This window comes from Sabethes cyaneus, chromosome 2 (assembly GCF_943734655.1).
Source record: "Sabethes cyaneus chromosome 2, idSabCyanKW18_F2, whole genome shotgun sequence".
Classification (NCBI taxonomy): domain Eukaryota; kingdom Metazoa; phylum Arthropoda; class Insecta; order Diptera; family Culicidae; genus Sabethes; species Sabethes cyaneus.
This window is the reverse complement of record NC_071354.1, coordinates 127,810,378-127,835,627: the sequence shown is the minus strand read 5'-3', so window position 1 is coordinate 127,835,627 and position 25,250 is coordinate 127,810,378. Positions and strand designations below refer to the sequence as shown.

General features: G+C 37.7%; 1 protein-coding gene across 1 annotated transcript in view; it reads left to right on the top strand.

The window, feature by feature from the left end:
- LOC128733934 (programmed cell death 6-interacting protein) overlaps nucleotides 1–23,507 on the top strand; it is a 32,270-nt gene extending 8,763 nt beyond the window's left edge. The window contains exons 5-6 of the mRNA XM_053827809.1: nucleotides 22,215–23,229; nucleotides 23,286–23,507. Of these exons, the coding sequence (XP_053683784.1) occupies nucleotides 22,215–23,229; nucleotides 23,286–23,401 (1,131 nt within the window). The 3' untranslated portion in view covers nucleotides 23,402–23,507. The remainder of the gene's footprint in view (nucleotides 1–22,214; nucleotides 23,230–23,285) is intronic.
- The last annotated feature ends 1,743 nt before the right edge of the window (nucleotides 23,508–25,250 follow it).

The following is a 25,250-nucleotide window of genomic DNA, read 5'->3' as shown; positions in this document are numbered from 1 at the left end:
TTCACAAAATTTTCTACGGCATTGGTAAAGAAAAGTCGAGAAAACCATGTTCTAATTCAAAGAAATTTTTTTAAAATATTGTTTTCTTATTTTCAAATTCATTATTTTTTAGTGAAAAAACTTTACGATAGTGGTTTTTGTTATTCTAAAGCCGGAATAGGTAATTTTTATAAACATTTATTTAACTCAAATAATCATTTCTCAGGAACTAAGCATCGCTGAGAAAATCCTATTTTATGAAAATATTAGTTATATTTCTTAGTTATCCACAAAAAATACTTTCTGGAAAAAAATTCTATAAAATCTTTCACGGTGGTAGAAAATTTCAAAGAAATGTCGGAAAATCTATGTTCTAATTCTTAAAAATTACGTTTTTCTTATCCGTAGATTCAGAATCTTACGATGATAAACATTTCACGATATCGTCACGATTGGCCATAACTCAGGAAGAAAACTTAACGCTATCGTAAAATTTTTGTCATCAAAAAATAATGAATTAGACTTGATATTGTACTCAAATCAGACTTGAAAAGGAAAGTGAACCTATGCAGGTTGAGCATGCCAGTGATGATGCGTAATATTTTTAGTGGTGGAAGGCATATTGCTCTTTTAAATCTCAGTTACAACTAGCGTCATCCGAGAATACTTGCAATACCTTTGAACTTTGGCTTGGCATAACTTTCGAAGTTTACCGTTTAGGTCAAAGTGTAAGTAGTCATAACTTGTAAAGTGGTTAGTACTTATAAATAATGATTATAAAAAAAATAGCAACTAACGAATCGAAGACCGAAAAATAGGAGTGTTTTGCAAATTAACTTGTGCACGGTATTTCTTGCAACACTATTCTGATTTAGCCTTCATTATGAAAATAAATGTGATTTCAAACCATGAATGCATCTATCGCTTTTTTAAAGATATCCTGTGAAAATGCAGTATATATGCGAGATTCGATCTGCCTTTTTGAAGGCACGTGGAATTTTTCACAATTTTTAATTTTTTATGGAATAGCAGAAGAGAAAATAACATCATACAGATGCAAATTTACTTTGCATGTACTGTCTACTATAATAATTATTTATTGTACAAGTGCTGTTAGTCGCGCTATATTGGAAGTCACAATAGGAATTCATCATTTCTTCTCCATGTTCAAAAAATAAACAAAAATTACAAGGTATACAGCCCTAAGGGTTGTACGAAAGGGTGACGTAGGACTATGTCAGATCATTAGATCAAAGACTAATGTAAACTGCATTTCTGGTATATGTATGTTTATAAGAATCTGTGAGTGCCATTGTTTAAGTGAATGTTTAAAAGAAAAGAGTGAAATATTCAGATTCAATTCTTCAATTCTTAATGCAATGGTGGCTTTGAAAATACGTGGACGGGGGTTCATAAGTACAACGCCTGCAACCATTGAGACAGAGATTTTTGTTAAAATCACTTGTGTGCACATTAAGGTTGAAATAGTAATAAATGACCAGCCCACAGATTATTGTCTTACTCTCGCTTGTGGCCTTTAAAAGGGTCATTGGTTATAAATAACATTAAAGCCAAAGCACGTTCATCGCAAATAGGATGAGCCATTCGAATGTCCTTCTCTTTTGACATGTATGGCAACAGGCACGTAAGTTAGCGACGTCGATTCACCGTCTTTTGCTCCGAGAAGGTTTTACTAGTTTACTTTCACAGCTTACCACTTGTTACATAGCAGGAAATATGACAAATACGCAAAAATTTCTATTTCATTTGTATGAGAGTCCTTATCCTCCTGCCACAGGGGTAAAGGGTCTCAAACCATCATAAAATAAATTCATGCCTCTAAAAACCCCATCTGCCAAATTTGGTTCCATTTGCTTGATTAGTTCTCGAGTTATATGGAAGTATGTGTATTATTTGTATGGGAGCCCCCCTCCTAAAGAGGGGAGTTCTTGTCTTCTGAAACTCCCACATGTTAAATTTGGTTCCATTTGCATGATTAATTGAATAATTGTGGAAATTTGTGTGTTATTTGTATGGGAGCCCCACCCACTTACGTTCTTCATAAAATTGCTCTCTATCCCCCTTCATAAAATTGCTGGTCATTTTATCTATCCAACGACATATAAATTGTTCTGTTTCGTTCAATAGTTTAGTAGTTATTAGCATTTGAAATCTTTCATGCAAACGTTACACTCGTATTTTCGTAGCACAAAGTGCTACCCAATCCCAGTATAGTAAACAAAGACGTAGTCCTACGTCAAAAAGTTGCTATTTGTTAGCCTATATGATGAACTAATGTTTTAAAATGGCATTCAGTACAAATGGTTATATAAATAAACAAATGCGTTGTTTGTAAAAGGAAACCACATTAATAGATGGTGTGGTTAACTGTTTTCCCTGCTTGTGAAGCAAGGTAATCACGAAGAAAATGTATGGGGAAATTTGAAGTTGAAAATTTTCGTTAATTTTAACTGTATTTAGTGATTGATAATGAAAATGGTAATGAAAACCACATAATTATTACATGTATTCTGAATCGTTTGGTATTCAAACCATCGAAATCAATTCATAATTGGCAGAGCTATTAGTGTTCTAAATCTTTCATTTTTACGCGACGCTCACATTTTTTTATTTTTTGGAATTACCCCCAGTACCAGCTATCTTTCTGGGAGACGTAGTCCGACGTCAAAAAAGAAAATTTAATTTGCTTAGTGAGTTATTCATTTGACATAACATAAAACAGCACAATAATTAATTAATAACAAATTGAGGTGTTATACCTCAATGAGGCATTTGTAAGTCATTCTTTGTAACTTCATAACTGATTCAGTAATTCATTTAGTATAGTACAAAAATGTAAAATAACTTATTAATAGCATATTTATGAGCTATTTTTTATAAAAATACGATTACTAATGAATATCAAATTTAGATATGATAGCTGAGTTTGATATTCATTAGGTATGGATGAGGTATTGGCTCCTGCTCGGGTAGGATCGTTGCACTAGCCCCGTAATTATCCTGTACTCTAATAACCGGCTGCGAAGTCTGTCTGTCTGCCCAAGCACCGGGAAGTTCCATTAGTGTTATTTTGCTAAGCCGATGTGATTTGATGTGCCGCAAAATGAATTATCTCAAAATACAATAATGTCCCCGGAGACAGGTGGTTGATGTTCCGGAGCCGACGCAGAAGCGGCCATTAGTACAAAATACTCCGAAATTTACCTTGGGTGTCAGTTTTGGGTCATACCTTTCAAGCGAGGCAAGGAAAACGAAGTTCGGATTGAAAATGGATGAAAAAGAGCAAGCTCAAAATTTGGGTCCTTTTTGATGATGCTTTCGTTTAGATGGACCGATGATACAAATTAATTGGGGAGTCAAACGACATGCACTGTACAACGGGAGCAAATCGTTTGAATTTATAAGAAGCAATAAATTGAAATAACTTACAGGAGATAACTATACAAAAACTTTTTAAATTAGGAATATCGTAAAAAAAAAGAATTCATAACTACATATTTCATCACTTTACCCACTGTCCAGGCAGATTAGACTAGACACAGGGGGATTAAAATACCCAACTTTTGTTTTTGTTTTGGTTTCACTGAGCGAACTGACAGATTCAGTTGGTTCGACTAGTTGAATTTCATAACAGAGACAACAGCTAATAATAGTAAAATTGTAATAAAAATACACTGTTTAATTGCTTCCTGTTTAATACTTTCAACCAGCAAGTGGGAGCAAAACCAAAACTGATAAATGCTATACGGAAAATATGTAGAATTTGACAGCCTCACCAGTCCCTAGTGGCGAGACTGGAGCATTTAGACGAGTTGGCAAGGATGCCAGAAAGAAAAGTGTTATGAATTTTCAAAATGTATCATCGAGACGAGAATCGAAATCAACATGCGGCTTGTGATCTTAAACAAATTTTATATTGCGAATTGCATCAAAAACGTGAAATGCAAGAAACTTGCAGACATGTTACAAGTAAAAGCCCCGCAACGAGCTGTCAATTACATATGTCAATTTATTGGGATTGACACTCGCAATAAGTTGACATAAATATTTGACAGCTCGCCGCTGGAATTTTACTTGCAAACTGTTTACAAGATTTTTGCATTTCATGTTTTAATGCAATTTGCAATATAAGAATTGTTGATGTGCGACTGTATTGGTGGTTTGTATGCATCGGGAAACACTTTGCAATGAAAAAAAACTCTAGATGCAAACAAATCGCGTATACGTATACGCGGCGATGTGTGCGTAATATTCTTGTCAGCAATCTCTATGCTAAACTTCCAACGACATGCGTAACCGGTGTAACGTATAAAATAGGAGTAAAATCAAAAAGTCGCGTAGGTATAGATTTTGATTTTTATTATTGATCACCTGCGGTTAGCGGCAACTACATTAGCATGTTTGAGAGATGAAAAAACACCTATGCTAGTTTTAATCACACGGTGGCAACTTTGACGTTTTCGAACAAAATAGGTGAAGCCAACACATCTGGATCACTGGATCACTTTTATGCTAGTGCGCGGCTAGTGTGCGTGTAAAAAAACGATTAATACGATATTTCCGCAGCAGCAAACTTAACTTTTGTAGCGGCGTCATCTGTTTCTCGCCCGAAAAGTGAAGTTTTATGTTAGACGAATGTAAATTATTGTTACCAATGCACTGTTTTTGAGATTCCTAGAAAATTCTTCACTTCTATATAACTAAATTGATACATGCATGATTGAGTTTTTATTGGTTTGGTCGCGTGAGCATAAAGATTATTAACACCTTTTTGCCATTTCCGTACAGGAATTCCATAGAATAGTTCTGGCAACTTTGCTTTGGGTCAGCTAGTCTAAATTGGGAAAACAGTATAGTAAATTTTCCGTGTAAAAAGCCACTTTCCACCGCCAGGTTCGCTAGTATCTGTAAAAGGTTAGAGTTACGAGTTTTGATTTTAACTTCCACTTCTGTTCTGTGACGTAATGCTAAAGGCAGAAATTTCAGAAGTTTTCACAATTTTAACTTAAATCGAAGAAAACTTAATGAATTTTTGATAATTTTTTATAAATTATGAAAAATAATTACACTACATTTTGTAGGGTCCAACGGGGCAAAGCGTGTCATTTAAGCTTAACCTGTGCACTGAGAAGGCATTGCATGCTTTTCATCTCGCTTCAATGTGTTCCAGTATATTTTCATAATGATCCCATGTTTATGTATCAAACACATATCTTTTTATACGCACAAATTTGCACATAATCAAAAGCGAATAATTTACATGTGTACTTCTGAGCAGCTGTTGATTATATGAGGCACGTGAAGATCATATGGAACTTTGCCCTTAATCATGTACACAATATCTTGAGTGCGCTTGATTGCAAAATATTTAACAGTAGGTATTTTAACCGCAATGTGCCTGACATTATCGGTTATTTTCTAAGGAATCGTGGCAATATTGTGCATTAGAAAAGTTTTTTAACCTTTTCAAGGACTTTGAGAAAAAAAATTCAGGTAGTAAAAATCGAATTTTTCCCCGGCAGTGAAATTATTCGATGCGGCAAAATATGATTGTTTAAAGTTTAGCAAAACCATTGAAAACAATTGAATCGTTTGTTTGAGAAGCCCCACAAGCGTCATTTGATATGAGTCAATTTTCATGAGTTTTTGGCAGTTTTGAATTCTCGGGTATTCCTACATATTCTCTCAAATACTGCAAAAAGGTTAATTCCATAGATGCCTTTTAGTTGGGGTTGAGAACATTTTGAAAAAATCAGGTTATTGTTATTTTCCTATACCTACATTTGTATCAAAACCACATGTGGGGTTTCTCAAACAAATGAATCAGTTGTAATTATAGGTTTACTAGTTACAGTTTTCGGCAAAATGTATTCTTTATGATGTGATCTCATACGGATCACCGATAGAATGCGTGTAGACGGTTTGCTGGTACAATCTAAACTAACTTTATTAACGATAATGATCACATATACATTTGTATGATTAAGGCTACAACTACATATATAACATCTTCCTCCTTCAAGTATTTCTTCTTCTAATAAATCTAGAGTTTTGCCTGTAATCTGCCGAATTGGTTCTCACAACATACGATCTAGGTTCAGTCAATTTCCTTAATATTTCTCCTCTCATCCATCTTTTTGTCGTTTGATCCTGCGCTAGCACCAAATCCCCTTCCTTAAAATCTGCTCTTGGATATGCTGTCCTATCGTAGTTTTGCTTGTAATTATGCTGATTATTTTGCAGCTGCACTTTGACGATGTCATCCTTAGCACCTTTCAGTCGTTTTACCGTAACAGGCAGCTTTGACCTTAAACTTCTACCCAGCAGAATCTCTGCAGGTGATAAACTCAGGCCCGCTGCTGGAGTATTGTTATATTCCAATAACGCGTAATAAAAATCCACATCATCTGCAGTACATTTCCGCATCATCCGTTTTACAGTTTGTACACACCGTTCACTGAATCCGTTGGATTGCGGGTAATTCGGGCTGCTTGTCACTATCTGGCATCCCCATTCCGAACAAAAATTTGTAACTGCTCCAGCATTAAATGGGTTGTTGTCGCATATAATTCTCGTAGGTACGCCGTAGATGCAAAATGCATGTTTGAACACTTCACATACTTCTTTTGCTGATTTACTCTTGGTTTCCACAACATGAATCCACTTGGAAAAATAATCGGCCATCACTAAAAATGTTTTTCCTCCAAAATCAAGAAAATCACTTCCTAGCTGCTCAAAACATCGCTCAGGAACCGGGTGTGGAATTAGCGGCTCCTTAACATTCGATTTATGGAATTTTTCACAAACAGTGCACTTTAAGATTATATCCTCTATATCACGGTTCATTCTTGGCCAGAAATTTCAAATTTCAAATTTCAAATTTATTACCAACAGGCAAGACTTGCCCTAATGGACCTTAATAACTAATACATAAAACGTCGAAACATAGAGACAAAACTCGAACGTAACACTCGTTGTGATAAATTAAAATCAAATACTGCCGAAACTCGGTTGAAAGAACGCTGTAGACCAGAGATAGCGCTGTTGGCACTGTAATTCGTCCGTCGGAAAGGTAAATTTAGTAGAGATAGCCTCCGCAATGATCTAGTTGGTGCATTCAAGTTGACTTGACGAAGGATGGTAGGGCAGTCGATGTTGGATGTCAAGATATCCGAAACAACCATGGCGCGCGCTGTTTCTCGGCGAAGTTCGAGAGTATCGATTCGGATGAGTTGGCAACGATCCTCGTATCGAGTATTCCTCATTGGCTGTCGCCATGGAAGCAATCGAAGAGCGTAGCGTACGAAGCGACGCTGGATACTTTCGATGCGGTAGATAGCGTTATTGTAGTGAGGGATCCATACTACGGAACAGTATTCTAAGGAAGCTCGAACCAGTGACCCGTAGAGCGCTACCAAACATTCAATGCTGTTAAAGTCACGTGTCAAACGCATAATTAAGCCTAGTTGTCTAGAGGCTTTGGCAACAATCAATGAAACGTGTTGTTTGAAAGTTAACTTAACATCCAGTAACACGCCGAGATCCTTGACTTGTTCCACTCGCTGAATTGGAAGTCCATTGAGTTTGTAGTTGAAGTGAATCGGTTGATTTTTTCTCGTAAAAGTGATTACAGAACATTTGATCGGATTTAGTAGCATACGATTCGTCTCGCACCAACTGGCAAATGCATTTAACTGTTGTTGAAGAAACAAAGCATCGTCAATGTTTCGGACAGCGTTGAACAATTTCAAATCATCCGCGAAAGCTAGACGTGGGCAATCTAGCGAATGGATTCCGTCGTTAAAATATAGGACAAACACCAGCGGACCCAGATGGCTGCCTAGTGCAATCCCGGAAGTAGCAGGGAACGAAGCGGAAGTCACATCACCAATTTTCACACTCAGGATTCGTCCAGTTAAGTACGATTCGAACCAGTTCAACATATTGCCGCTAAAACCATACCTATCCAATTTAGCGACAGCGATGCGATGATTAACTTTATCGAAAGCAGCGGAGAGGTCTGTGTAAATCGCGTCGGTTTGCGCTCGTCCAATGAAGCTGTCAGTTACATAGCTAGTGAAGCAGAGTAGATTCGTAGCACACGAACGTTTTGGGAGAAATCCGTGTTGCTCATCTGCAATCGCTTGTTGGCAATGTGAAAAAAGTGGTTTAATGACCACTAGCTCGAATAATTTCGACGTGGCACACAGCGCAGAAATTCCTCGATAGTTATCGACCTTCGACCGATCGCCTTTTTTGTGAACCGGAAACAAAAATGCCTGCTTCCAAGCTGCAGGGAATTTTCCAGTAGAGATGGACAGACGAAACAGGAGAATGAGAGGCTGAAGCAAACCAGCAATGCACTTCTTGAGCAGCGTAGCTGGAATCCCATCCGGGCCTGGAGAGTACGAATGTTTGAGCTTTGCAGAAGCGGCCAGAATCATGTTGGCATCAATGTTCATCGATGCGAAAGGGTGATCAAAGCGAGGAACGATACTTGCGGCATCCGATACTTGGTTTGTTGTAAGTACTTCGTTGCAAAACACGCTGGAGAACTTTGCTGCAAATAAGCTGCAAACATCGGCAGCATTATTGGCCATTTCGCCATCTAATTCCATAATGGAGGGCAGGCCTGACTGCTTCCGCTGATCATTAACAAAATTCCAGAACCGCTTAGGGTCAGACTTCAACTTTCTCTGCATATGCCGTTTATAATTCGAAAAACAGCGTCGTCTAAGTCTTTTGTAATCGTAGTTGATTCGTCGATAATATTCACGCAGCTGTAGTGAACCGCACGCAGAAAACCTCCTGAATGCAGCATTTTTTTTTGTTTTCAAGCGTCGAAGCTCCGCTGATTGCCAAGGAAGAAAATTCTGCGAACGCCTTTGCAGTTTAGGAACGAAGAAGATTGTAGCAGCTCGTTTTTTCGTTTTTGATATACCTCCATGCGTCTCGTGAAGCAAATTCAGCATTTGACGTCTCATGCTACTGGGAATAAATATTCTATCTTCCATGAACAGCAATCCATTGTCGTCATATAGCTTGTCCTTGAACTGCCAGTAGTACCGAAGATCTTCCGAAAGTTTTGACCGATCACTAGGCCAGCCGTTTCGGTAAAGCTGCAGCAATCTGAAGAGAATTGGTTCCTGACTGGTTTCCTTTCGAAATTCTTCTGCCTTGTCTTCCGAAGCGCTGATAGTATGAACCACATAATCAAGACTGCTCGATACCTCCTCTTCTGATGGGATGTACGCTCTAGAAAGAAAACCTGCTAAGTACATGTATTTGCCCGGAACGTAACACAGTTTCAGGTTGTACTTCAAAAGTTTCATTTTAATCTGCTGTAACCTCGATGCGTGGATTTTAGATACAGGCTTCTCCATCAGAGCAACTAAAAGCTTATGGTCAGTTTGCACCTTAACTTCTCGTCCATAGATGTAGTAGTGGTACTTTTTACATGCAAATAATACGGCTAGGAATTCTTTTTCCACCTGCGCATAGTTTTGCTCACATTTTGACAGACTTCTCGAACTATACGCGATCGGTTTCCCTTCTTGCAGCAGGCAAGCCCCGAGTCCACACTTCGAGGCATAAACTTGAATAACGATCTCCTTGCTTTCGTCAAAAATGCTCAACACTGGTGATGTGGTGATTAATTTTTTGATATTATTGACTGCATCTGATTGAACTGGCAACCATTTAAAGACCGTAGCTTTTTTCATTAGCTCCCTCAACGGTGCAGTCATCTCTGCTAAACGTGGAAGAAAACTGCGAAGGTAGTTCACCGTTCCCAAAAATCACTGCAAACCTTTGGTGTTGTTTGGCATGTCCATTTTCATAATCGCTTTTGTGCGCTCTGGATCCGGCTCCACTCCGTTAGCCGAGAACAAATGCCCCATGTACTTAACTTTCCGTGCTCTCAACTGAATTTTCTTAGGGTTAAATTTAGCATTTATCTCCACAGCTCGACGTAAAACGGCATTTAATCGATGGTCGTGTTCCTCACGAGTTCGTCCGAAAATCAATATATCGTCGATGTAGATTTTAACGCCATCAAGATCTCCAAAAAAATATTCGTTCCATTTTTGAAACATTTCCGCTGACACGTTCAATCGAAAAGGCGATCGCCGGAATTTAAATATCCCAAAAGGTGTACTGAAACTGCATATGTCACTCGATTCTTCATCCAATTCCATGTGGTAAAATCCATCCTTCAGGTCTAGCACAGTATAGTATTCAGCGCCACTTAATGCTGAGGCCAAATCATCCAGAGAAGGAATTTGATAGAAATCTCTCCTCAACGCTGCATTCAATTCAGAAGGGTCCAAACACACTCTTATTGTTCCGTTCGGCTTCTCGACAATCGTGACGTGGTTCACCCAACCTTTCGGTGAATCTACTCAGCTGATGATCTGTGAGTTTTCCATCTCTTGCAATTTGTCTTTCAACTTCCTCTTTAAGGTTAGCGCCACGCGCCGGGGTGGATGTTGGACAGGAACGGCATCCGGTTTCAGCGAAAGGTGACATTGTTTATTAAACTTTCCAACGCCTTCAAATACGATGCGATACTTTTCGACGAGCTCCTGGCTATTTTCACAGGTAATGGTATCAATGCAGGGGGAGCAACGTTTTAATAATCCTGACTGAACGCATGCTGTGAGTCCCAATATCGGCTGTTTACTTACATCTGTAATCCAAAATTCATCAATTAGTTCGTTTCCATTGTATTAGAATTTCAATTCGACAATTGCTTTTGGTTTATAAGCTACACCTCCATATGCACGAAATTCAATTAACGGTTTAGATTTAGCATTTAAATACATTTTTTTTGAAAACAGCACACGGAATAAAATTTACATCAGATCCGGTATCTAACTTAAACCTCAAAACAGTATTTTCTACCTTTATATCTGCATACCACCTTTCTTTTCGAATATTTACCAAATTGAGTGACGGCAGCTCACGCACTATTGAACTAACGATGACGTCATCACACTCGTCGGCTGCATCACTCCAATCTCTCGTCCTCGTTGAATGGTCGGAACTATTAACACGAACCTCTTGACTCTGCACAGGTCGACTTCGGCAAGCTTTTTCGAAGTGGTGCATTTTTTTACATCTCCTACACTGCCGTCCATATGCCGGGCATCTCCCTTTCGTATGGGTTGATAAACAGTAGTCGCATTGGGTGAGGTTCCTATTGCCACGATCAGCTCTCTGCGGTGTACGATTGTGCATTGTGTGATTTGCTGCCCCATTTCTGCTTATTGCCTCTACTATAACGTTGCTCGAAGATCCATTGTTGATGAGCTTTAGTTGTTTCTTCTTCACTTCATCCACCCTTGCCGCATCCAATGTGACGTCCTTTGTTCTGTCTTTGGTAATTAAATTGTCTCTCACATCAGTGCTACAGCAGCCAAAAATTATACGATCTCGAATCATTTTGTCTTCCTCCAGAGAATTACAATCTTTTACCAACATACGCAGATCGGTCAGAAAATGTTCAAATGGTTCATTTTCTGCCTGATGGCGGTCGTAAAACTTCCAACGCGAATAAATTTCATTGTTTCGCGGGTTACAATAGCTATCAAATTTTTGCACAACTTTTACAAACGTATCTCTTTCTTCTTCTTGAAACACAAAGGTATTATATACTTCGACCGCGTCATCTCCGATCAGGTTCAGAAGAGTCGCAATTTTCACCTTATCGGGTTTTGTATCATACCCAATACACGGTGCTCCAAATAGCGTTATTATCAAAAAAATTCTCCATGAAATCTGAATACACCAGCCGATTTGTAGCACTTACCACTATATTTGGGTGAAATTTTAAAAAAATCGTAGGCACGGTTTTGGAGATATGCCCTTTTAAAATGAAAAGAGCATAAATCATAAGAAAATTGACGCAATAGCTATACAAATACGCTTGTTTAGTGCGCACAAGAGTACCAAATATCGGTAGAAGTATTTTAATATTTTTGAGATGTGCTGCATGCAATATAACGGAAATATGAATGACTTAATGAGTTTTGAATAATAAAAATAAATTATTATGTAAAGTCGCTTGCCAGTCACTAAAGAAGGCTACAAGCCGTTTTGGCTAGGACATGTAGCCTTCTTTAGTGAGTGGCAAGCTTTAGACATAAAATATTGTAGTACTAAAAGAAGTTTTCCAATTTTTTCTCGTATATTAATGAATTTTGCTTTAATTAACTGCATATTTGTGAATATGTATAGAGTAAAGAGGGGCAAAAGTGTGATTCAATGGTTTATCAGTGCAGATTGCGCGTAATTTGACAACATTAGTATGAATAGTCGAATACTGCAGTAGCTATCTCATGAGATAGCTTGAATTTATCGTAAACATTTGTTGTTTATGAAGCATAATTGCTGAATTAACTGTAAATGTTACTTTGGAGCGGTTTTGATGTAATATTTTGTTATATGGCAAATACGGCTCCTGTTGATATGGAGGCTATTGCTTGTTGAAACATTGCAGCAGCGTTTCGTATCACTCAAACACCTTTTTTAAAAATGCGGTGAGAGAAATTCTCAAAATATATTTCTATTTCCATAATTTGATCAAACCCCTTAAAACGTCTTGTAGGGCAAAAATGAGATTCATGGACAAGTTTTTTACAAGTTAGATTACAGTCACTTTAACCAGCTTGGGTCATTCGTGACTTCTGCGGAGTTGGGATTTGAACCCAGGTCCTCGGCGTGAATGCTAACCACTGCGTCGGGACTAACCGCTCATGGACAAGTAAATAATGCGTTGGTAATTATGAATTGGATTCGAACGAACTTTTGCCATGCTAGTGGGCATTTTTATTTTTCGTAAAACTTTCCTACGATTTTCTTCATGATTATCCATTAGAGTAAGGTGGGGCATAAGTGCGACATTTGAAGTTGTCTTCAATTTTCATGAAATGAAGCACAACAGTAAACTATATTTAATATTGATGTAACAACTCAACGTCTTCACATTCAGCTATAAATCATCTGGAGCAATAGTATTAAAATTCATCATTTTTCTGATCAGGTGACGAATCGCACTTTTGCCTAATTAGCACGGAAAAAGTGCGTTGACCGCGAGGCAAAAGTTCGAAGTTTGAATTTATGAAATTAGTGCACTTGCTAATACACTTATTGAATTGCACTTTTGTCCCATTTGGTGCTTGGCGGGATTTGATTAAATTATGTAAAATAGAAATATATTTTGTAAATTTTTCTCACCGCATTTTCAAAAGAGTTGCTTGAGTAATGTGAAATGTTGCTTCAACTATGTTTATATTGCGTTTCCCGTATTACGAAATAAAACATCCAAACCGCACTAATTGAACATTTCCATTTAACTCTGCAATTTTGATTCGTAAATAGTAAATGTATATGATGGACTTTAAGCTGTCAAAGCACGTCAAGTCCATATTAATGTTGTCAAAGTATGCGGAATCGGCACTGATAAATCCTTGAATCGGACTTTTGCCCCACCTTACTCTACCTCAAAAAAATAAATCTTACATTAACTTTTGTTGTAGTGCGGAACAAGGCCTACTATGTTCTTTTTATGATAATGACAGCAGTATGATTATTTCAAATCATTGTGTGATAAAATAAGCACAATTGTATATGTATTTTGTCTTTTGCTACGAGATTTATGCCTTTTTGACATTAAATGGCCGTTTCTCCAAAACTGTGCCTACGGTTTTTTTTAAATTTTGACTGAAGATGGTGGAAAGTAATACAAATCGACTGGTATACTCGGATTTTATGGAGAATTTTTTTTGATAATAACGCTATTTGGAGCACCGTGCAATACCGATCATGAAAAATTACAGCTGCTGTTTAAACTTTTTCCAGTGTTCGGCCAAATTTCCTGATAAATCCAAAGTGTCCGGTCGCTTAAAGCTATCCATCCTGAATTCCGCGTGCTCTCGAGTCGGTGGAAGCACCGTTTCACGACGTCTTCCGATTGGCCGCAACGTAGCTATTCGCGCACTGTGTTTTGGCAAACTCATGTAAATAGCTGATCGGCTGCAACTTGTTCCGCTTTAACGTAATCCGAAAGTTAGGTTTATCCGGGGTCGTTATCGGTTGCTTTTTAATTTTCATTACTTTATACCGGCTGCGCCATGATGTGATCTCATACGGATCACCGATAGAATGCGTGTAGACGGTTTGCTGGTACAATCTAAACTAACTTTATTAACGATAATGATCACATATACATTTGTATGATTAAGGCTACAACTACATATATAGCACTTTATTTACGATTCGTTGTAATCATTTTATTGCTTGATCTCCTTAGCATCTCATGTGTTCTTGTTCTTGCCAAATCACATAGATAATTTAGATGAAATGGTATAAATTTCAAACGTGTTTAAAGCAATATTTTTCTGTGAAAGCGGTTATGCACCGTGGTTCGACGTCAGTTTTCTGGTCATATCACTTTTCCCCAAAAACTTTTTTCACGAAAACGATTTTCCCGAATAAATTACCCTAATAAAGTCTTTCCCTAATAGACTACTTCATCGAATTTTTCCCCGAACTCACTGTTTTTGCCGAAGTTGTACCTCGAATAATATTGCTAAGAATAATTTAACCCCCTTTACTGAATAAGTTCAGTATTTAGCTGGGTGAGCTGTCATCAAAATAATCAAAAGTTATTTTCGTGCGTTTCCGTAAGCTAATGAAATGAAATGAAACATTTTGTAAAATTCTGCACCTTAGTCCCAGAAAAACGAGATACACATACACTTCACCTTATTTTTATTTTGCTTTTGTTTTGTGTAGTATACAAACAGTGGAGTATAGATGAATAAGACTTCTTTTATTCCCTTAAGCGTAAATGAGCGTAACTCAGGGTGCGAGACCTATTTGCCGGTTCAGTAGTAAACGTTTCCTAGATGATTCAGGGCGAGTGTTCGCCGGCGACCCGTCGTCGGAAGCGCCGGCCACTGCGCGGTGGCAGCCCTTTCGCAGAAACCACCTCTATTTAGGTGCAAGCATTTTCCTAGGTTTACTGACTAGTTGGGGTTATCCCTTAGTTGAGTCCGAAAGAGCGGTAGCGAGTAAGGACAGCATATAACGAACACTTAAGCAGGCAGAAAGCCACGAAAGTTTTATAAGACACTCGCCCGTTTGAATAAAACAGTTTACTTTGCTTTCCCCTAGCAAACATTCTAGACGAAGTAAAGCATACTCATTCACTCATACGGGAAATTTTTACTGCTATAGTTAAATCCAATGACTCGAACTATTCCATTCTATAAATCACTAATTAATGTTTTGCCACTGCTTAACTGATTTTTGGGACGCTGTTGATCAATAAATATTTTCAAAGAAATTTTGCACGAAAAAGCGAGGTTTAGAGAACTGTAATGCAATACGTCAAGTTATATGATCCGAGAACGATTTTTTCTTAAACATTTGAAAGTATAAGTATTAAGGGACTCAAGAAAGCCAAGTGTATTTTAACAGAAAATTATCTTAAAGTACTCAAACACGAAAAAGCACTACCTTGGCGGATATTGTATACTCGTAACGAATTGCAATATTATAATCTTACTGATAATATATATTTAACGGTTTATGGGGTTTTGAAGCGAATTTCAGGAATTGTGCGATTTTTTACGCGAATTCCGGAATTTACGCATCTTTTTACGCGAATTTCGGGATTTTCGCAGAACGCACCCTTTGCGTAAAAAGTGACTTGACTATACAATATTGCCGCGTAGTGCCACTTATATTGCTTACTGTTGCATGGAAGCATGGAATTGCTATTTCCTAGCAAAGTAGAATGTCGCTTCCAAGCCTAGAAGGAAAACTTATCCGTTTTAAAATGGTGTTCTATGAAAGTAGTCACTCATTTTCAACAACCTGCTTTCCGGGGAACTGGCATTCGAGAAACTTATACTTAAAATATTTTTCGGGGATATTGTTTTCGAGAAAAAGCGTTTTGAAAAATATTCGCGCATACGAAACTGCCGGACACGAATTTCCTATGGACGGGTATGTCGTTTCTCGTTTGTCGCTACGTCTGCAGAGTGCTTTAATTTTAATTCTATAATGAATAAGGACAACACGTACTGGGTTATTGAAAAGGTGGCGAATACCACGCTGTCCATATCAACCGGATCGAACGAATCCAGCGTCACTTCGTTCGGTACGCTCTGCGGTTGCTGCCCTGGGATGACCCAATTCGACTGCCTCCTTACGAACATCGATGCGCTTTGATACGTCTGCTAACGTTGGCGAATAGGAGAACTTTGCTGCAACGACTATTCATCTTTGATCTTCTTGGAGGTAATATCGACAGCCCGGAGCTCCTAAGTCGAGTCCGATTTAACGTTCCACCAAGGCATACTCGACGAGCTGATTTCTTTAGGCTTCCAATGCACCGTACTCAATTCGCTCAAAACAATCCATTTGACGTATGTTGTCGTGTATTTAATACTGTTTCTGACGATTATGATTTTAATGTTACTCGGACTACTTTCAAACTTAGAATAAGTAATTACTAAGAACTGTCTGTACGAAATTTCGAAGACTAGTATAAATAAATAAATATTTTCGGTGAGATCAGTGGTGCCCAGGGAAAGGCATGGTGTGGGTCAAATCAGATCGCCCATGAGTGCCGCGGGCCGCTATAATCTCTGGTCATTTTTGTGCATAACAAAATGTAAAATATGCGACAACAAAAACCATTTTCCAGGAACCACCACAAGATTTAAACCGGAAAGCATTCAGATTCACAACATGCACGAGGCATTACGACTAAACGGAGGGACGGTGTCATCAAAAAAATTTCTCATAAGTGCACCATCTTTCAAATCAGTCCACGGGCCACACGATTCATTTCGAAGGGCCACATGCGGCTCGCGGGCCGCAGTTTGGCCATCACTGGGTTAGATTGTTGAAATTTGGTAGAAACAGCAACCATACTGCATACTGATTACAAGTATTACTTCGGGCATTGACGGCTTATTACCGGGAGAGAGGGGGTGGGGCTAGCTAATCCCCCGCAATCATTTTAACAGTTTTTCGACAGCATATTCAAATTAAATGCTAAACAAGTAATCGAGTCTTATTACAACGACGCAAATAAAAATTGCACTTAAGTTTTCATTTAAAATAATTAGCTAAACTTATTCTTATGTCTTAAGTTTTAGCCCAAATTTTTCTATGGGGAGCAAGAAATTTTTCAACTGTTGCAAAAACTTAACGTTAAATTTTTTGGATATTTGTGTGCACTTCATCCAACTATAAATGGCAAATAATAACTGCAGCAAAAGAATTTGACGCAGAAATAATCTTTATGTTAATAAAGCTGTAATATTTGGCAAAAACCTGTAAAACAGTGCGCTTCTTTTCAGTCTTATATATTTTTCAGCATTATCATGTTTCAGCCTTACGTAATATTCAGCCTTTTGATTTTTAGCCTTTCGTAGCTTTCAGTCTTTTGAAATTTCAGCCTTTCGGTTTTCAGCCTTTCGAGATTTCAGCCTCTCGTAGGAGACCCGAAAATACTGGTACACTCTACCCCCGCTAATATGAAAAACAGCTCGTTCAGATTGGGCGAGTTCATTTTTAATCTGAATATTTAGTAACTCTATTCATTTTCACATATGCGCAAGACGCTCACCCTATGAACTTGTTGTTTTGATTTGACGAAAACAAACGGTTTGAAAACATTTCAAACATGCGCGAATTCTAAACATTCGGTTTGTAGAAGACGAAATGGGCTCGGCAGTTTCGACTAAAATGGTCTATTTTGAGTGCTGGAGAGAGGTAAGTTGCATATGAGCTATATTGCCAAAGCTCCTGAGCAAGAGGAAACGCATTAAATTTTTTTGCTTTTTTTTAATTTACCGGTCAACTTTAACCGATTATGACCCGGGTATACCTGAATTTGGACCAAATGAAGTGAAACTCTGTAATCTATTATATTATGGCTCGAATGTGTCGGGAAACGCAAAATCGTCATTTGGAATGCTTTCAAGGCCAAAATATCGCAGGTTAAATATTTTATAGGTTCAGTTTCAAACCAACAAATCACAAAGTTTTTTACAGATTTCTTATCGAATTTTGTGATAGATTTTACATATAAACAGGGACGTAAAATGTACTGGTTGGTGACCAAAATATGAAGACATTTGACATTATTTCTTGCGACCAATCATTCGGCAGATTTCTAGTACACACGCACCGAGAAGAAATACCAGAATAACGATAACATCGCTTGCTCGTCCTTTCGCACACATTTCGGAGCGGCAGAGACACGCTTCAACATTCTAGCACCATGTATGACAAAAGGTGTAGTGGTTTTTGGTATTTTCGTTTGCTGCTTCATTCGTATGCCTACAGCTTTTCCCCAAATAATGCGGATTCAAAGGAGAACGTTCCCAAAATTGAAAACGAACTCTACTGCATCTATTCTTACCAGATCTTTAAAGTAGTGATCAACTATAAAACTGTGCAAAAATTCAACAATTTTTATTATATAAATTTCAGGTGAAAAACGCATCAATAATTACACCTTATTCTCTATCACTTGTCCATACTATTCCAGCTACAACTGTAAGCATAAAGCGGCGAATGCCTGTCACTTCTATACTGTGACATGTTTTTCGACATGTCACAGTGAAATAAGAATGTTTGCTTATTATCATGTACGTATTCCAGCTAGTTTCAACACATCAAGAGATAGGCTCTCTCGATACAGAAACAATACGAAGCGACGGTATTGGCTGAGATTATGACATGGCACTGCATACTGGCAAATGTACAGAAAAAATGTAACCGTTTCAGTCCCTGCATATAAATACTAATTTACATGTCAGGTAATGTTTCGTCACTAAATGTAGACTTATTCATGCGTTTTGGAGACAAAAATTTTTTCGCTATTTTTTCAACTTTTTTTCCGCCATTTGTCACAACTTTGCACTGTTGAAAATACAGATGAAATGACAAAAACTGACAAATTATATCACACACACATCAGATTGATGTCTTATCTCTCTTGTAGTGATATATTAACAATGCTAACTGTTGAAATTCAGCAGTAAACAGGTTTTGAAGACGAGGTATGATATATCATACGCTGGGTCATAATGGGTTAACGTCAATTGTATGTGACGCTTGATCGGTTTTTAATGTGAACGCATTCATACCACCGGGGTACAGATTAAAAATGTTCAGATTAAAGAAGGTCATACCAACGGGGGTACACGGTATTGGCAGATTATGAAGTATTCCACCACGCACACATATAAAGATTTTTTGACATTAGCTGAGGCCCACGCTGAGGCTGTTTGCAGTAGGAGTAATATCAACAACATCAAATTCCAAACTCCCGGATCCTCTCCTCCACTCTTTGCTCCCCTCTCACTCCTATATAAGCGATCCTCAGCAAATGTCATTCTCGTTGGTGACGAAACCGCAAATTACTTCATTCGGAATCGATAGAAATTTTTATGTTTCTCAGCAGATTACTTTATTTTTCAAACTTTTACTTTAGTTTTATTGCTTAGCAAAGTAGAACTTAACAGATATAATACCAGTAAGCACCAGAAAGCCATTGACCAGAAAGCATTAATCCGAAGAAAATTATTGCTATGTATGTATGTATGAAGGTAGCCACCATCACCTCAAGGGTTTCCCATTGTTTGCAAGTAGAATTACTGCAGAATCGAATTTATCTACCTTGCAACTGTCATGTCAATGCTGTTCGTGAAGGACCAAAAGTAGAGATTCTAATGCCGGGGGTATTTCGAAAACCGGTTTTCGGTATTGTTAAATGCAATACCGGTAAAATCGGTAAAAGTTAACACTTCAAAACAACATTTACAAATTACAGTAGACTCTCAGAAAAGTTAACTCTCTGAAAAGTTACTTGTTCAGAAAAGTTAAGCGTATATCAGCTCTCATGCAACGCTCTAAAAAGTTAATTTTTGCCTTAACTTTTCTGAGAGTTTGAATTTATTGGTTGTTCAGGCGTTTCTTCACACACGTGTGTTTACCTTTTATCTTTATTTCTCATTTTTCGGTTTATTGTCACCTTTCCACAGTTTCATACAGAGTCGCATCATAACTGGGATTAAATTAAACTCTTGTATCGGACAGTTGCAACATTAGTTCAATACGGGCATATATAGTTACTTCAGGATTTTTGGAAATATACTGGAAAAGCGCAAAATCAGATTGAATATTAAATGCAAAAGAAGGAACAGCAAGGAACTAAAAATTAGCGCGAACGCTTATTTTTAATCAAAACGTAAACTACGAAAAAACAAAAGTAAACTAGTGTAGCCGACTGTTTTAAACTTAGTGAAAGGTATTATTTTATAAAAAACTATGAAACTAAGTATTATTTCATAAAGATATTGCTACATATTTCTTTCCATTACAACTTCCAGGTACATAAAAATATGTATCCTATATCCCGGAATGCATTTTTAGCTTTTGTATCATTAATTTTCAATGACTTTTAGGACTACTCAGAAAAGTTAATAGTTCGGAGAAGTTAATCGACCGATTCCCCAATCGATTAACTTTTCCGAGAGTCTACTGTATATGATTTGAAGAAGATCTCTCCATAATCAATGGTACTCAATTTCTTTTGGCATAATTAGTTATTAAAGTTAATTCATTAAAAAAATAACGCGAAGAGAATTTATCGTGTCATCTTAACCCTCTCTGTCCCATGGTAGCACAGGTGCTCCATGACTTCCGATACTAAAATCGACCGATAAAATTTTTGAGGCATTCAAATATGGATATTTTGATTTTGTAACGTAGTAAAAACATTATTTTACAAGGTGTATAGTTGCGTTTGACGAATTGTTAATTAATAGCTTTTTTTACATGATCAAAAACTGTAAACCACCAAAACACCCCTGGGACAGAGAGGGTTAAATGAATGAAAAAACTTCCTGAAGCAGAGAATTTTTATTCGGTGTCCACAGAAAAAGGAAGTGCAATTCCCAGTGGTAAATATGATATGTGACATGAAAACCATTGTTCCAGAACTTTAAATAGGCGGCTTGGATACTGACACTTATGATAAATTAATACTGAAAGTCCAGTCATCGCTTAACCCTTTATAAGGCCGTGGCAATAAAATTGCCACCAACGAAAAATATTTGTTTTGCGTCTATAATGACATCAATATAATTATAGAAGCAAAATAAAAAAATTTTGTTGGTGGCAATATAGTTGCCACTGCCTTATAAAGGGTTAAGTAAAGCGTATGCTTGTTTCTTAGATCGGACAGAGACGTTCGAAGCGATGATTAGAGCCCGTATAATTGGCTCAGCCCTGCCAGTAGACCTTTTGCGGCATGTGACTCAATTCGCAGAACATTGAACGTCTCCGCGATATAACGTTTTATAGAATAATTATAAATCGTGTGTCTTGGGTCGTGTGTGTTTTGGGATGAGATCTAGTTTAGACAAGGAGAAATAAACCCCGATCAATCCATGCAAAGTGAAATAAGTCGCGTTGGTTAGAAAGTTAGAAGAACGGCCGACGGTGGTATAAAGAAACAAACATTTCTATAGATGCACTGCCCAGTTTGCCAAGGGTGCGTCGAGCCCTGATAAATTTATAAATACTGATATTCCGAGATTTGTCTTCCCATTGGTTCGTTTGTGATTGTTTGTGTTGGAAGATTGATGGGGTGCGTGGTTGAGGACAATCGGTGTTAGACGGGTCACTTCTTCACTATACTACATTTTATAACTCAAGCAGTACAAAATGTCCAGGGCACAGCACATTTACATCTATCAATTTTCCTCTCATCATCATTATCATCATCATCATCATTATTTTCATCATTATATTTAAAATATGACATTCCGGCCTTTGGCAGGAAGATCTCAGAGTCCGCACAGGGTCGGAATGCCTCCGCCTGCGGGCGTAGGCGTGTCGGCTGTGCTTGGGGCTCTATCTATATTTTAGTGGGTGACACTGCCTGTTTCGTCTGGCAGAACTGGTGTTTGAGGTTTCCTCGATACTCTAATGATGACAACACAAAAGGGCCCGGGATAGAGTTTTATACGCTGTTAAGAGACCAGCTGGATAAAACGAAAAAAGGACAAAAGGGAAACTTCGGCTCAAACCTGTACGATAATTTAGAAAAACTTCTATGATTAGATAATAGATAAAACAATTCTTACTGTATGTAACCCTAATCACAAAACTAATTTCAGGCTGAACGTATGCTGAACGATGAGCGAGATTCGGATCAACAGCTCAGAGAAAAATTTAAACAGCAGTGGACACGGACACCTTCTAGTAAACTGACTTCAACATTTCGAGAAAATTGCGAAACTTATCGTAAAATTATTGACAATGCTATCACTGCGGACAAAACAGTGCGACAGAAGTTTGAAGAAAATCAGCTAGGTATCCATATTCTATCGATGAACCAAGAACAGTTGGCAAATGAAATACCATGTGGTACTATTAAGAATAACGTAGGTAATTCCGCTGCTGCACAAAAACTGCGCGATTTGATGGAGTCAGTTGAGACTATAAAAGTAGAAAGGGATGTAATTGAATCAGACTTGCGATCTGTTACAATCAACTTGAAAGATCAATTTTTATCGGTTCTTATGACTCACGGTGTTATCAACGAACCGGCTATTTCAATTGCGGAGATTGGTAAAGTTTTAACACCGTTACAGAATCAAGTTCAAGAAAATCTGTTACGCCAGAGGACTTTAATTGAAGATATAAATAAGACTCACCAAGAATTTATAACTGAATCAGGAGCGGGGTCAAATAAACTGCATGACGAGAAGTTAACGCAACTAGCAAAAGCTTTTGATGTTTTTTCGGAATTACAACACAATTTGGAAGATGGGGTTAAGTTCTACAATGATTTGACGCAACTTTTGATAACATTCCAAAATAAAATATCAGATTATTGTTTCGCGCGTAAAACTGAGAAAGATGAATTAATGAAAGATCTTACACAACAAGCCAGTCGTCATGTACAGTCGGCAAATCCGGATGTACCAGCGCATATGACTTCTACTTCTCCACCAAACAAAACAACGGAGCAGTCTCCCCCAGCTGTCCCTCTAATGGCTGCTCCATATCCTATTCAATCTCAGGGAATGCCATTACCATATGGTGTTTCCTCTAACGTGCAGTTCCCGGCCTACGTACCGCCACCTATGCCACAGGGATTCAATCCATATGCAACGCTTCCATACCCAAGTAAAGATAATAATATGCATTTAAATATCAATATTTCTCTGATTTATGTATTACAGATGTTTATCAAGGATTTCCGCAGGCCCCAAATACAGCGTACTATGGAACGTACCCTGGTGCTTATGCTAATCAGCAAACACAACAGCAGAACGCTAATAAACCGTTTGGTTGGTGATTTGGTGTGTTATCTGAACACTGTTCAAAACTAATACAGTTGCCTGATTGTAACATTATGAAAAAGATAACAGAATACGAATTGTTTACGCTAAAGATGAAATAAATATATCCATTCTTTTGTTAAAAAATCAGAGGGGTTGCGTAAGACATGACCGCATATATGGGTGACGCAGGACTACGTAAGTTTCTTTGTAGTGACAGTAGCATATATCCATGCTTGTAATCATTCGATTCTTCATGCATACACGCTATATGCTACATATATACATGCTACATGCGTTGTATGTAACATTTATCAAAGTAGTAACATTGCATACATTCAATCCTCAAAAGACTTCAGAGTTATTTCTATGTGCATTTGTAAACAATTTAACAAAATGAAGAACACAAACTATTGCTTTCCTGCTACCTTGCAGAAATTAAAGATTGTTGTTATTACCCATGGTTCCCCACGTTGAAGGGATTTTACCAATTCAATCCTATTTTATCAACAGCACATCTTTTCACTACACTTCTAATGAAACGGCAAGCATGCGTATTCATACAGAGTCACCGAACACTACAGCTGTACCACATTTTTCCAACATAGATATCAAATTCGCCTAGGTTTAATCATCTCGCAGTAAAGAATTTGCGATCTGTTGGGATAACGAACTTGTCATTTTTTTCTGGCACACTTCCCTAATACAGACATCAAATTGGACTTCCCAAGCAAGGACATCAAAATGGTCTAGGTTCAATCGCGGTGTTAAGAAATCTTGTTGAAATGAGGGAACTTGGTCACTTGTTTTGTTTTGGCTTACTTCCCAAGCACAGATATCAAATTGGTATAGGTTTAGATCATCGTAAAGAATCTTCCAACCAATCACGAAGCGAGAATTCTGGTAAAACAGGTTCATTATTTTCAATAGTTCAACATCAAGAATCCATACTTTTCTTCATTTTGGGCCAATTCTTAGAAGATTTTCCAATCGATTGGTGTAAGAATATTGAAAATCGTTCGGGAAACCACTAAGCTATTAGCGTTAAAACCTGACCACTTTTCGAGAAAGATTTTTTGGAATTACGCCCTATACCAGCTACCTTCCTGAAAGACGTAGTCCTACGTCAAAAAGGATGTTCGTGATCGTCTTTACCTTACCTAACGGGACTGTGATCTTCACTGGCAATAATGAAACACAGGATTGTCTTACGGCAAACATCCACCAACGGCGGTGGCTGCTAGTGCACTGAACAATGATTGCTATTTATTATCGCCTTTTATACACTTGTAGTAAATAGATTTCTTCCACGTTCAGAATAGCTCCTGCGTATCATGTTCGGCCGAACGGACAATAGTTTTTTGTGACTAGATCAACCCGGTAACAATGTGACAGCTCCCATACTAATCAAACGTACCTAAAACTGCTGGTTCATGGTTCACGACAGATGTTTGAAAGCGGCGTAAATATCGAAGAAAGAGTTTATTATCATTTGTTTTGGCAAAAAATCTCTTGTGCATATAAGATCTGAATTGGTTTATTATTTCAATAGAGTATTTTACGAACTGACAACATTATGTCAAGCATCAAAACGTTTCCGTGGTAATGACAATAGCAGCATAACTGGTTCTTCTGTCATAACATGCTCTATTTGGTTCTGTCATGTAACAGAGTGTTTTTTGTACAACTGCAATGATCTCTATTGCTTGGATTTACTCTTGAATTTTGCTTAACTTGTTCTGTTAACGACAAAATCGATCCAGCAATCATAAAAGAGCATTTCATTTTGAATTGCGCAGCGGATAACTTTCAATGAAACAGGTTATATTTAAATACTTTAGAGCAGACAACTCGTACACAAGAGTG